Source organism: Scyliorhinus torazame, chromosome 13 (genome assembly GCF_047496885.1).
Source record: "Scyliorhinus torazame isolate Kashiwa2021f chromosome 13, sScyTor2.1, whole genome shotgun sequence".
NCBI classification, from domain to species: domain Eukaryota; kingdom Metazoa; phylum Chordata; class Chondrichthyes; order Carcharhiniformes; family Scyliorhinidae; genus Scyliorhinus; species Scyliorhinus torazame.
The window spans coordinates 211,773,500-211,786,748 of record NC_092719.1 but is presented as its reverse complement, the minus strand read 5'-3'; the positions used below and the strand labels follow the sequence as shown (position 1 = coordinate 211,786,748).

Genomic DNA, 13,249 nt, shown 5'->3' with positions numbered 1-13,249 from the left:
CTGCAGGGCGCACTCAGGGCTGCTCACTCTGGGTGCTGCAGGGCGCACTCAGGGCTGCTCACTCTGGATGCTACAGGGCGCAGGCAGTGTTGCTCACTCTGGGTGCTGCAGGGCGCAGGCAGAGCTGCTCACTCTGGGTGCTGCAGGGCGCAGGCAGAGCTGCTCACTCTGGGTGCTGCAGGGCGCAGGCAGTGTTGCTCACTCTGGGTGCTGCAGGGCGCAGGCAGAGCTGCTCACTCTGGGTGCTGCAGGGTGCACTCAGGGCTGCTCACTCTGGGTGCTGCAGGGCGCAGGCAGAGTTGCTCACTCTGGGTGCTGCAGGGTGCACTCAGGGCTGCTCACTCTGGATGCTGCAGGGCGCAGGCAGAGCTGCTCACTCTGGGTGTTGCAGGGCGCAGGCAGGGCTGCTCACCCTGGGTGCTGCAGGGCGCAGGCAGAGCTGCTCACTCTGGGTGCTGCAGGGTGCACTCAGGGCTGCTCACTCTGGATGCTGCAGGGCGCAGGCAGAGCTGCTCACTCTGGGTGCTGCAGGGCGCAGGCAGAGCTGTTCACTCTGGGTGCTGCAGGGCGCAGGCAGAGCTGCTCACTCTGGATGCTGCAGGGTGCACTCAGGGCTGCTCAATCTGGATGCTGCAGGGCGCAGGCAGAGCTGCTCACTCTGGGTGCTGCAGGGCGCAGGCAGGGCTGCTCACTCTGGGTGCTGCAGGGCGGACTCAGGGCTGCTCACTCTGGGTGCTGCAGGGCGCAGGCAGAGCTGCTCACTCTGGGTGCTGCAGGGCGCAGGCAGAGCTGCTCACTCTGGGTGCTGCAGGGCGCAGGCAGAGCTGCTCACTCTGGATGCTGCAGGGCGCAGGCAGAGCTGCTCACTCTGGGTGCTGCAGGGTGCACTCAGGGCTGCTCACTCTGGATGCTGCAGGGCGCAGGCAGAGCTGCTCACTCTGGGTGCTGCAGGGCGCAGGCAGAGCTGCTCACTCTGGGTGCTGCAGGGTGCACTCAGGGCTGCTCACTCTGGGTGCTGCAGGGCGCAGGCAGAGCTGCTCACTCTGGGTGCTGCAGGGCGCAGGCAGAGCTGCTCACTCTGGGTGCTGCAGGGCGCAGGCAGAGCTGCTCACTCTGGGTGCTGCAGGGCGCACTCAGGGCTGCTCACTCTGGATGCTGCAGGGTGCACTCAGGGCTGCTCACTCTGGGTGCTGCAGGGCGCAGGCAGAGCTGCACACTCTGGGTGCTGCAGGGCGCAGGCAGAGCTGCTCACACTGTGTGCTGTGGGACACAGTTTGAAGCCGATTTGAAGTGGAAATACAGCAGTCTTCAAAATGGAAAATGTCAATCTTTTGGGAAGAAATACATTGAACACTGATGAGCTTGTCAGCCCAACAACATTGCTACTCAATTTGGGATAATTTTGAAATGGGTTAAGTGAAGAACTGTTCAGATCTCAGCTGATGTTTCTACTGGACAAGTCCGATCCCAGTGCAGAACTCGACTCAATAGATTCTAAATTTTATATTTTGTTTAGAGATGTGAATGAACAGAGTCAACGGACTGCCAATGAACTTTTAACAAAGAATAAAACATTAAACAAGTAAAGATTAACTATAATACGCTACTCCTCCACCCCAGCTATACCGTTACAGATATATACAGATTTGTAAGAGTAACACAAGTTACAAACTTTATCTTAAACTCTAAGTACACAGGCTGGGTAAACCAATAGACAAACTGTTGTCAGACACACCACACTTTGAATGGGACAGATGCCACCCGAAACAACTTCTCTGGATTTCTGATCAAATCCCCCTAGATGTTTGTCACATCTAGGTCTCACTGGAACAACTGGTCTCACTGGAACTTTGGCTTTCACACAAGGGTTTTCCAACTCTGCTGTTGAAGAATACGCTTGGAATCTTCTTCCAAACAATGCTCTCCCTCAGATGCCTTTACCAAGAATCCACATCCAGGATTTCAACCTCTCCTTTCAGAATTCCTCTGCCTTGGATTGCCACGTGCACTCAGGCTTCCACACAATCTCTCAGGTACACGGCCACACCAACAGAACCCCACTGCTTCACAGGCTGTAGTAAGGTGTCATGAAGCGTTAGATCACCTCGGATGTCTGACACTTGCTAACCAACATCTCCAGTTCTATATTTTGTAGCTCTGACTTCTCTCTCTGCTCCTCTCAACTGGACAGACCCCTTTCTCCAGATTTCTGTTCTTTGTTCATTTAACCTCCTGGAACTCTCTTCGGTCCCATTCCCTGATTTCTGGACCTTTCTTCTCTTTAGCTTCTGAGACTTGCTTTGTCCCTCTGTATTGTCCTGCCTCTTCTGGCAGTGCCAGTGGAATGTTTCTTGCTTTTGGCTTACCTGGTTCCAACTGAAACTCAAGTGCTTCTGCTTTTCAATGTGGTTGTTAAGCAGCAGCTTTGTTTCTTTATCCTGTAATTGCTTTAAAGTCGTAAAACCTTTATACAATGCAGTCAAAGTTTAAAGTGAAACCAAAATCTCCAGACTTGCAAGCTACCTTTTTCAATATGAAGCTAAACTGAAGTTTTAACCCTTTCTTAGCACATTCAAATACAGAATCACAGAATTATATTTAGACCTGTACCTTATTTCTAAAACACAATACAAATATAAATTACATAAACCACATCCTAACTAGAACAAACAAACAAAATATGTTAATGGCTGGAATCAGCTGGGAATGGTCTATTTCTGTTTCAAAGATATTATGAGAAAATTGTATTGGACAGCTAAGTTTCTCCAAGACTCACCAATGAGATAGTATGGTAACTATGAATGGCATCAGGTCAAATGTGAGCCATGGGAACATTCTGCTGATTATTATGCATCCCATCCTGCCCACTCTTCAGCTGATGAATCAATACTCCTCCATGTTGAGCACCATGTGGAGGAAACGCTGAGGGTTGGCGTGGGCACAGAATGTTCTCCAGGTGGGAGACTTCAATGTCCATCACCAAGGGTGGTTCAGTAGCACCACAACTGACTGAGCTGGCTGGGTCCATCGGACATAGCTGCTAGACTGGGTCTGGGACAGATGATGAGGGGTCCAACAAGAGGGGTACTCACCATTCTACCTGTTGCAGGTGCATCTGTCCATGGCACTATCTGTAGGAGTGAGCAACACAAAGCTCGTGTGAGATGAAGTTGCACCTTCATACTGAGGGCACCAATTGTGTTGTGTGGCACGACCACTGCTAAATGCGATAGATTTCGAACAAATCAAGCAAATCAAAACTGGACATTCCTAATGCGCTGTGGGCCATCAGCAGCGGCAGAACAATTCAAACACAATCGTTTAACTCATGGCCCGGCGCAACCCCACTCAACCATTACCACGGAGCCAGATATTAACCGTAGCTCAGTGAAGAGTGCAGAAGACCATTGGCGGAATTCTTCCGGCCGGTCGCGGTGGGAACGGGGCTGTAAAATGCAACAAGCCAGATAACACTCCATTGACTTCAGAGGGACTGGACGATCCCACCCATGGGAGGGTCTGAAAAATTCCACCCCATGCCAGGAGCACTACCAAGCATACCTTAAAAATGAGGCGGTAACCTGATGAAGCTACAACACAGAACTACTCGCATGTCAAAAGCAGCATGCGACAGAGCTAAGTGATCCCACAACCAAAGGATCAGATCAAAGCTCTGCAGTGCCATATCCAGCTGTGAATGGTGGTGGACAATTAAACAAATAACTTGAGCACAGACAGCTCCACAATACCCCCATTCTCAATGATGGAGGAGCCCAGCACATCAGGGCAAAAGATCAGGCTGAAGCATTTGCAGCCACCTTCAACCAGAAGTGCGATCATTTTGGTAGGTCTAACATCGAGGGGAAATATACCGTAAATGACAAAACTCTGAGGAATATAGACAGTCAAGAGAGATCTGGGCGTGCAGGTCCACAGATCTTTGAAAGTGGCAATACAAGTGGACAAGGTAGTCAAGAAAGCATACAGAATGCTAGCCATAATTTGATGGGACATAGAGTATAAAAATTGGCAAGTCATGCTACAGTTGTGTAGAACCTTGGTAAGGCCACACTTGCAATATTGCGCACAATTCTGGTCGCCACACTACCAGAAGGATGTGGAGGCTTTGGAGAGGGTGCAGAGGAGGTTTACCAGGATGTTGCCTGGTCTGGCGTGTGTTAGTCATGCAGAGAGGCTGAATAGACTCAGACTGTTTTCATTAGAACGCCAGAGGTTGAGGAATGACCTGATAGAGGTCTACAAGATTATGAGGGGCATGGGTAGAGTGGATGGGCGGGTACTCTTTCCCAAGGTGGAGGGGTCAGTCACCAGGGGGCATAGGTTTAAGGTCTGCGGGGCAAAGTTTAGAGGAGTTGTGCGAGGCAGGTATTTTACACAGAGGGTGGTGAGTGTCTGGAATGCGTTGCCAGGGGAGGTTGTGGAAGCAGATACATTAACGGCATCTTGACAAATACATGGATAGGATGGGTATAGAGGGATATGGCACTAGGAAGTGCTGAGGGTATTGGGCAAGGGTGGTACGATGACCGGCACAGGCTTGGAGGGACGAAGGGCCTGTTCCTGTGCTGTATTGTTCTTTGAGTGGATGATCCATCTCAGCCTCCTCCTGAAGTCCCCAGCATCACAGATGCCAATTTTCAGCCAATTCGATTCACCCCACGTGATAGCACGAAACAGCTGAAGGCACTGGATACGGCAAAGGCTATGGGACCTGGCAGCATTCTGACAATAGTACTGAAAACTTGTGCTCTAGCCAAGCTGTTCCAGTACAGCTACAACACTGGCACCTATCCGGTAATGTTCAAAATTTGCCCAGGTATGTCTTGTTGACTAAAAGTAGGACAAGAGGATTGGATAGGGTGGACAGTGAGAGCCTTTTTCCTCGGATGGTGATGTCTAGCACGAGGGGACATAGCTTTAAATTGAGGGGAGATAGATATAGGACAGATGTCAGAGGTAGGTTCTTTACTCAGAGAGTAGTAAGGGCGTGGAATGCCCTGCCTGCAACAGTAGTGGACTCGCCAACACAAAGGGAATTCAAATGGTCATTGGATAGACATGTGGACGATAAGGGAATAGTGTAGATGGGCTTTAGAGTGGTTTCACAGGTCGGCGCAACATCGAGGGTCGAAGGGCCTGTACTGCGCTGTATTGTTCTATATTCTAAGTCCAATCCGGCCACTTACTACTCTCATACATTATGAACATATGAAATAGGATCAGGTGTAGGCCACTCAGCCATGATTGCGTCTGCTCCGCTATTCAACAAGATCATGGCTGATCTAATGTGATCTCAACCCCACATTCCTGTCTGCCGGAAATCTGTAACGTGCCTAATTGGAAGATGAGGTGCTGTTCCTCCAGTTCGCGCTGGGCTTCACTGGAACATCGCAGTCGGTCAAAGACGGACATGTGGACGTGAGAGCAGGACGGTGAATTGAAATGGTAGCGACAGGGAGGACTTAATATTGAATTTGACAATTTCAGACTGTGAACTCTCTCCTCCACCTTCACCTCATTTTTATTTCTATCAATTTATTTTTATTTCTTCCATTGATCAGTTTTTTCCTGCACCATCTTGTCTCCTCTCCCCCCACCGACCCCACCCCACGAGGTTCATCTGTTCCCTGTTTGAAGTTGTCCTTTGACACACTGCTTACCTTTGTTCCGCCATTGACACATTCTGATCTCTTAATGTGCCGCTATCAGTGACCTTCTTAGCCTTGATCACCTAGGTAGGGTGCTCTTTTGGTGGGTTGGTGCATGTCGATGGGTCGAATGGCCTCCTTCTGCACTGTAGGGATTCCACGATACTATGAAAATGACAAAAAAAGTCACTTGTTTTAAATCTTTATTGGCACAAGTAGGCTTACATTAACGCTGCAATGAAGTCACTGTGAAAAGCCCCTAGTCGCCACATTCCGGCACCTGTTCAGGTACACTGAGGGAGAATTCAGAATGTCCAAATTACCCAACAAGCGCGTCTTTCGGGACTTGTGGGAGGAAACCGGAGCGCCCGGAGGAAACCCACGCAGGCTCGGGGAGGACGTGCAGACTCCGCACAGACAGTGACCCAAGCCGGGAATTGAACCCGGGACCCTGGCGTTGTGAAGCAACAGTGCTAACCACTGTGCTACCCTGCCGCCCCATGATGGTCCTGGAGATTGATCCCCAATTCCTGAAGACTCCAGGCCAATTCTGGACGGGTTGGCAACCCCTATCCCTGCGTGCCTACATGTCAATAGGGACTGGACTTCCAAAAGCTCTTTGGGGTATCTTGAGCACGTGAAATAAACTCCACGTAAATGCAAGCTCTGTCTTTGATGGATAATGAATAACTGAGGAGGTTTTTAAAAAAAAAAGAGTGGGGGAAGAAATGAAGCAAAAAGGATTGGTAAATGAAGCAGAGGATGGGCTTGGAGCCAGTTGACCACATCAAGATGGCGGCGGAGCCGGGTGCGGCCCAGCTCCGCCCGGGGAGGGAATGGAAGGGAGGGGGCGGGGCGATGACGTCACGCGCCCTCCGTGAGGCAACACGTCAGCGTGCGTCAGATGTTCGTGTCACGTGGGCCGAGGATCGTGAGCGGAGTGGCAACAATGGACCAGATGCTCAGGTGTGTCAATGTGGCCAGGTGTGGGGGGCTCGGGCCGGGCATGGCAGTAGGTGAGGGGAGGGGGGGGGGAGAGGATTCCTGAGGGAGCAGCTTCTCTGCTGCGTCCAGTGAATTGTGAACCCGGCCATTACCGCTTCGATTCACAAGTCTGAGCAAAAATGGTCAACTTTCTTTGGAAGAAGGTATTGAGCAAGAAGTTGTATTTCCATATTTGGGGGTTGTTTGGGATAAATGAGCAGGGGGGAGGGGGGCATGTTTGGGATAAATGAGCAGGGGGGAGGGGGGCATGTTTGGGATAAATGAGCAGGGGAGGAGGGTGGGCATATTTGGGATAAACGAGCAGGGGGGCATGTGTGGGATTAATGGGCAGGGGGGATTGTGTGGGATTAATGGGCGGGGGGCATGTGTGGGATTAATGGGCGGGGGGCATGTGTGGGATTAATGGGTGGGGGGCATGTGTGGGATTAATGAGCGGGGGGTGTTTGGGATTAATGAGCAGGGGGGGTTTGGGATTAATGAGCGGGGGGGGTTTGGGATTAATGAGCGGGGGGGGGTTGGGATTCATGAGCGGGGGGGCTGTTTGGGATTCATGAGCGGGGGGGTGTTTGGGATTAATGAGCAGGGGGGGTGTTTGGGATTAATGAGCAGGGGGGGTGTTTGGGATTAATGAGCAGGGGGGGTGTTTGGGATTAATGAGCAGGGGGGGTGTTTGGGATTAATGAGCGGGGGGTGTTTGGGATTAATGAGCGGGGGGGTGTTTGGGATTAATGAGCGGGGGGTGTTTGGGATTAATGAGCAGGGGGGGTGTTTGGGATTAATGAGCGGGGGGTGTTTGGGATTAATGAGCAGGGGGGGTGTTTGGGATTAATGAGCAGGGGGGGGTGTTTGGGATTAATGAGCAGGGCGGGTGTTTGGGATTAATGAGCAGGGGGGGTGTTTGGGATTAATGAGCGGGGGGTGTTTGGGATTATTGAGCGGGGGGTGTTTGGGATTATTGAGCGGGGGGTGGTTGGGATTAATGAGCGAGGCGGGGTGTTTGGGATTAATGAGCAGGGGGGTGTTTGGGATTAATGAGCGGGGGGTGTTTGGGATTATTGAGCCGGGGGGTGTTTGCGATTAATGAGCGGGGGGTGTTTGGGATTAATGAGCAGGGGGGGTGTTTGGGATTAATGAGCAAGGGGTGTTTGGGATTAATGAGCAGGGGGTGTTTGGGATTAATGAGCAGGGGGGTGTTTGGGATTAATGAGCGGGGGGTTGGGATTAATGAGCGGGGGGTGTTTGCGATTAATGAGCGGGGGGTGTTTGGGATTAATGAGCAGGGGGGGTGTTTGGGATTAATGAGCGGGGGGTGTTTGGGATTAATGAGCAGGGGGTGTTTGGGATTAATGAGCAGGGGGGTGTTTGGGATTAATGAGCGTAGGTTGGGATTAATGAGCGGGGGGGTGTTTGGGATTAATGAGCAGGGGGGTGTTTGGGATTAATGAGCAGGGGGGGTGTTTGGGATTAATGAGCGGGGGGTGTTTGGGATTAATGAGCGGGGGGTGTTTGGGATTAATGAGCAGGGGGGGTGTTTGGGATTAATGAGCGGGGGGTGTTTGGGATTAATGAGCGGGGGGTGTTTGGGATTAATGAGCGGGGGGTGTTTGGGATTAATGAGCGGGGGGTGTTTGGGATTAATGAGCGGGGGGTGTTTGGGATTAATGAGCAGGGGGGGTGTTTGGGATTAATGAGCAGGGGGGGGTGTTTGGGATTAATGAGTGGGGGGTGTTTGGGATTAATTAGCCCGGGGGGGGGGGGGGGGGGGGTTGCTGTTTGGGATCATTGAGCAGTGGTGTAGGGGAAGTAAAAGCAAATTATTGCAGGTGTTGCAATCTGAACCAAAAAACAGAAAATGCTGGACAATCTCCGCAGGTCTGACAGCATCCTGTTATCTCTCTCTTTCTCTCTCCACAGACCTGCTGAGATTGTCCCGTCTGTTCTATTTTTGTACCTCGGAGGAGGTGTATACATCAACCAGTGGGTCGCTTTAATGCTTTGGGTTTTATTCCCCCCTGCCCCAATCTTACTTTCCTCCTTAAGAAAAACGCTCCTTAAAACCTACTATTCCCTGAGCAAGCTTTTGAACATCTGTCTGAGCTTCTGTCATTGCTCAGTCTGTTTCATAATTCTCCTGCGATGTACTTTGGGCTGTTTTAAACATGCTTATAAATCAGTTGCCACTGGCCATTCACACAAAGTACTTTTTATAAACAGGAGGTTAAAGTTATAACAGACAAAATAATGCGGATGCTGGAATCTGGGGGGAAACGAACCGCTGGAAAACTGAGCAGGTCGGGCAGCATCTGTAAGGGAGAAACAGTCAACGTTTTGAGTCCTTCGACTCTTCATCAGGAAGTAAAGTTATGAACTGAATATGAAAATGGCTTGTCGGGGGGGGGGGGGGGGGGGGGAAGTTTGCTGGAATAGTTCTTTTGTTTTTAACATGTGCCATTGTTTAAAGTTTGTGAGTTCTTTCGGACCCGAGCGAGCTATTAGATGTTGATTTTTTTTCTCTCGTGGTTTGGTTACGAGGGGTGAGTCAAGAATGTGAAGCCTGGTGTGAAGCTGTAATCAGTATTTACTCACTGACTGTCCAGCACTTTCCGGTATCACATTTGTTTGTGCTCCGTATAAATTTAAGCTGTTGGAGCTTTTGTTTCTATAAATCGCAAAGTGGGCACTGAGCAATTGGCGTTTATCAGAATGTGTATGTTCATCTGTGATGGTGTTTTTCAAACCCATTTGTGGATTGCTAGTTTCATTCTGACTGTCGCCTTTCTATTTCTTCTGCAGTTTCCCCTCTTCTGTTGATGGTTATTCGTGCAACAGGCTCCGAGTCTCAGAATAGTTGTTTCTCATTCACTTGCTGCTCCCATGTGCACTGTGAGCGCCACACATTTGATCAGTCCTCACCCGACGTGCATACGCGGAAGGCCTATCAGGACTCATTGGGGAGCATCAGGGGAGGGGAGACCTCCACCAGGGTTCAGACCAGCTGCCGCTGCGGTGCACAGACCGGATATCGAATCTGCAACTCCCTCTGTGGTTCTGAGCCACTAGGCTGCAGGTGCATTTTTCAAACGGCCAAAGTCTGCCGACTTGGTGTCAGAAATACTCCTCCCGTCCTGTAGCTGAAAAGGTAGACATTTAGCAGCACGGATACAGGCCATTTGGCCCTTGGTGTCTGCGACTGACAAGTAGCTCCCCCCCCCCCAAGCCGATTGGGGCAGCACAGTGGTTAGCACCACTGCTTCTCAGCGCCACGGATCAGGGTTCGATTCCGACCTCAGGTGACTGTCTGTGTGGAGTTTGTGCTTTCTCCTCGTGTCTGCGTGAGTTTCCTCCGAGTGCTCCGGTTTCCTCCCACAGTCCAAAGATGTGCAGGTTGGGTGGATGAATGAAATGAAAATTGCTTATTGTCGCAAGTAAGTTTCAAATTAAGTTGCTGTGAAAAGCCCCCAGTCGCCACATTCCGGCACCTGTTCGGGGAGGCTGGTCCGGGAATTGAACCGTGTCGCTGGCCTGCCTTGGTCTGCTTTCAAAGCCAGCGATTTAGCCATTGCTAAATTGCCCGTAGTGTCCAAAAAGGTTGGATGGGGTTGCGGGGATGGGGCAGGGGATTGGGTGTCAGTGGGGTGCTCTTTCAGATAGTTGGTGCAGACTCAATGGGCCAAATGCCTCCTTCTGCACTGTAGAGAGTCTTTTCTGTTCCCACACTCCAACTCCTGTTTCAACGTGCTGTCGGTCAAATGCATATCTAGCTTTTTAAACAATGTTAATTAGCATTTCTGCCTCAACCACCCTTTCGGGCACTGAGATCCAGATCCCCAATACCCTCTGGGTGAAACCCTTCGAATCTCCTCCACACCTCCCACCTCTTGCCCTAAATCTCTGCCCCTTGGTTGTGGAGTGGGAGAGGTAAGGTCTACGTCGGAAGCAACAACACAGGTGGAACTTGAAATTACGGGCATGATCCTACTGCCACGCAGCGCCGGTAAAGCAGCTCGCCGGGCGCAGCGTGGCTGCTGGAAGCCGGGAGACCCCGCTCCCGGGATCTACCCGGCCCGCAACCCCTCGCGATTGAACGCAGTCTCGCGAGACGTTGTGAGGTGAATCCCGCCCACAATGGGCGGGATAACGTTTCAGGAAATCTGCATATCAGAGCGAGGCAGTAAGCCTTACTTTAATGTGCAGATTCCCGAGGTACCTGAGGCTTTGGGATTCGGCCCCTTCGCCTCGGGGGGCATCGGGCGAGCGCCGCTTGGTTCAGATCCCCACAAATGGGGACCAGATGGAATGGCACTCGTGGGGGTTTCAGAGGGGGCTCGAAGACCCCCAGCTGCATGCCCTTTGGGTAGGGTGGTGCCCTGTCGCTGCTGGTGCCAGCCTGGCACTGCCAAGGTGCCCAAGTGGCCCTGCCAGCTGGCATGGGGGAGTGGGGGGCGGGGAAGAGTAGCTCCATGGGATGGGGAAGTGCAGCTCCATTGGGATGGGCTCCACTTAAACCGGCTTGGGACCAGTGTCCGAGTGGATTGTATAACCAGAGCTTTGGACAGGACCATAAACCGATGGGAGGAGAATTCGGGTGAAAGTAGTTTCGAAATCCAAAGCGAAAAGTTGAGACAAACTAACTTTGTGGCGATGCGACTAAGACAAAACAGTGGGACTGGAAGGGACAGAGTGTTTTAACAGCAATTCCGTATTAACGAGCGAGTTCCATGCAGGGAACAGTGATGTTACAAAAATAAATTAAGGGTTCTATATTACGCGTGGGAGCATCCACAATATGACAGATGAACTAGTGGCACAAATAGAGATAAATTGTTGAGCTGTGATCACCATTTACAGAGACGTGGTTACAAGGTGATCAAGGTTGGGAGATAATATCCCAGGGTGCAAAATAAGTCAGGGGGAACAAAAATGGGAGGGGCAGCCCTGATAGTAATGGGTTGGGTAAGGAGATTGGTGAGGCAGCAACTTGGCTCAGGAGATCGTGGGTGAACATCAGTGTGGGTGGGCATTAGGGAAACACTGGTGGGAGTATTTATAGGCCCTCTAACAGTTATATTGTCAGAGCATTAAGTGGAAGTTGTTGCTCATTTTCTTTTTAAAAAATAAATAAATTTAGAGTATCCAATCAATTTTTTCCAATTAAGGGGCAATTTAATGCTGGCCAGTCCACCTACCTTGCACATCTTTGGGTTGTGGGGCGAAACCCACACAAACACGGGGAGAATGTGCAAACTCCACACGGACGGTGACCCAGAGCCGGGATCGAACCCAGGACCTCGGCGCCGTGAGGCAACGGGGCCAACCCACTGCGCCACCGTGCTGCCTTGTTGCTCATTTTCCCTCCATGGATGTGTGTAATTCACTTTTTATATGGGTGGTCGGGGGTGTTGGGGGAGGGTTTGGACGAGATGTGCGATAGCCCTTCAATCCAGATCGTCCAATTCTCATATCTTCCAGCCAATAGAACCTAATTTTCCTGGTTGGAAGAAGTTGGGAAACTTTATCACCGGTTTCAAATTCACTTCTTTGGTGATTTTTCTCTTGCATCATAGCTTAGAACTTAACCTCATTCTACCCCCCCCCCCCCCCCCCCCCCCCCCCCCCCCCCCCCCCAATTACCATTCTATGTGACTCCATCCTGGATGCTTTGAAATAGCGACAGAAAGCATTATCTTCTCCTCTAGCCCCATCTTTCTCAGCACCTCGACACTGCTGGATCCTTCCACCTCCCTTGGTCTCGTCCTGTTGGATCTGAAGCCTGTGTCCTCCCAAGCTCTCACGCTGAATGAGGATTAAATAGAGACATTGAATGTATGTTGATCATCGTCAGTCAGTGGATGCTTTCAAAGGGTTCAAGATAACATTAAAGTGGTCCGAATTTTGAGTTAGACGGCACTCCTCGACACAGTAACAATGCAATTTATTTGACCTTGGGCCATCTCTTTTGCAGGTTTAAAGTCTGAGGATTTGTACCAAGTGCTACTCGTAGCCAACATGTGCGGGCGCACTGCGTGCTCACTGGCTGCCGATCAGATCAGACGGGCCTGTGCCTATCGAGATGGCCAGGGGAGGAGGAGGGACCCTGAGTGGAGAGATGGCGACCGAGATAAGTACAAGCCCTCGTTCAACAGAAGCCCACATTCGACCAGCCCGGTGCTGGTGTCCAGAAGACATTTCCACAAAGTAATTCCTTTCCTGGTTTCTGCAATGTATTTCTTCTGCTTCTCTGTGGCTGAGATTGGAAAGGGCTTTTAGGTTTTAACTGGCGACACACTAGTCATTTGCCGCCGCCCCCCCCCCACCCCGGACTCACTGGGCTGGGATTTAAACAATACAAAGCAAAATACTGCAGACATTGGACATCTGAAATAAAAACAAAAAATGATGGGAATATGCAGCAGGTCAGGCAGCATCTGTGGAGAGAGAGAGAGAGTTTAATGTTTCAGGGCAATGACCTTCCATCAGAACCTCCCACAGGCCTGGTGTGTTTTTTATTACTTGTTCCAGCAAGGTCCCCAACTTTGACCCATTCCCAAATGCCCTGAGAAGACCGTGGCTCGTCG

At 50.9% G+C, this 13,249-nt stretch overlaps 1 protein-coding gene across 6 annotated transcripts in view; it reads left to right on the top strand.

The window, feature by feature from the left end:
• Positions 1 to 6,544: 6,544 nt before the first annotated feature.
• Positions 6,545 to 13,249, top strand: part of hmces (5-hydroxymethylcytosine binding, ES cell specific) — a 49,051-nt gene continuing 42,346 nt past the window's right edge. Inside the window, exons 1-3 of one of the 6 annotated variants that reach the window (XM_072473032.1) lie at positions 6,589 to 6,635; positions 9,468 to 9,741; positions 12,637 to 12,869. In XM_072473032.1, coding sequence (XP_072329133.1) covers positions 12,681 to 12,869 — 189 coding nt within the window. In that variant the 5' untranslated portion in view covers positions 6,589 to 6,635; positions 9,468 to 9,741; positions 12,637 to 12,680. Of the gene's footprint in view, positions 6,636 to 6,711; positions 6,818 to 8,630; positions 8,652 to 9,467; positions 9,742 to 9,793; positions 9,814 to 9,849; positions 9,965 to 12,636; positions 12,870 to 13,249 lie in introns of those variants that run through there. The other 5 variants (XM_072473031.1, XM_072473033.1, XM_072473035.1 and 2 more) reach the window with 5 other exon arrangements.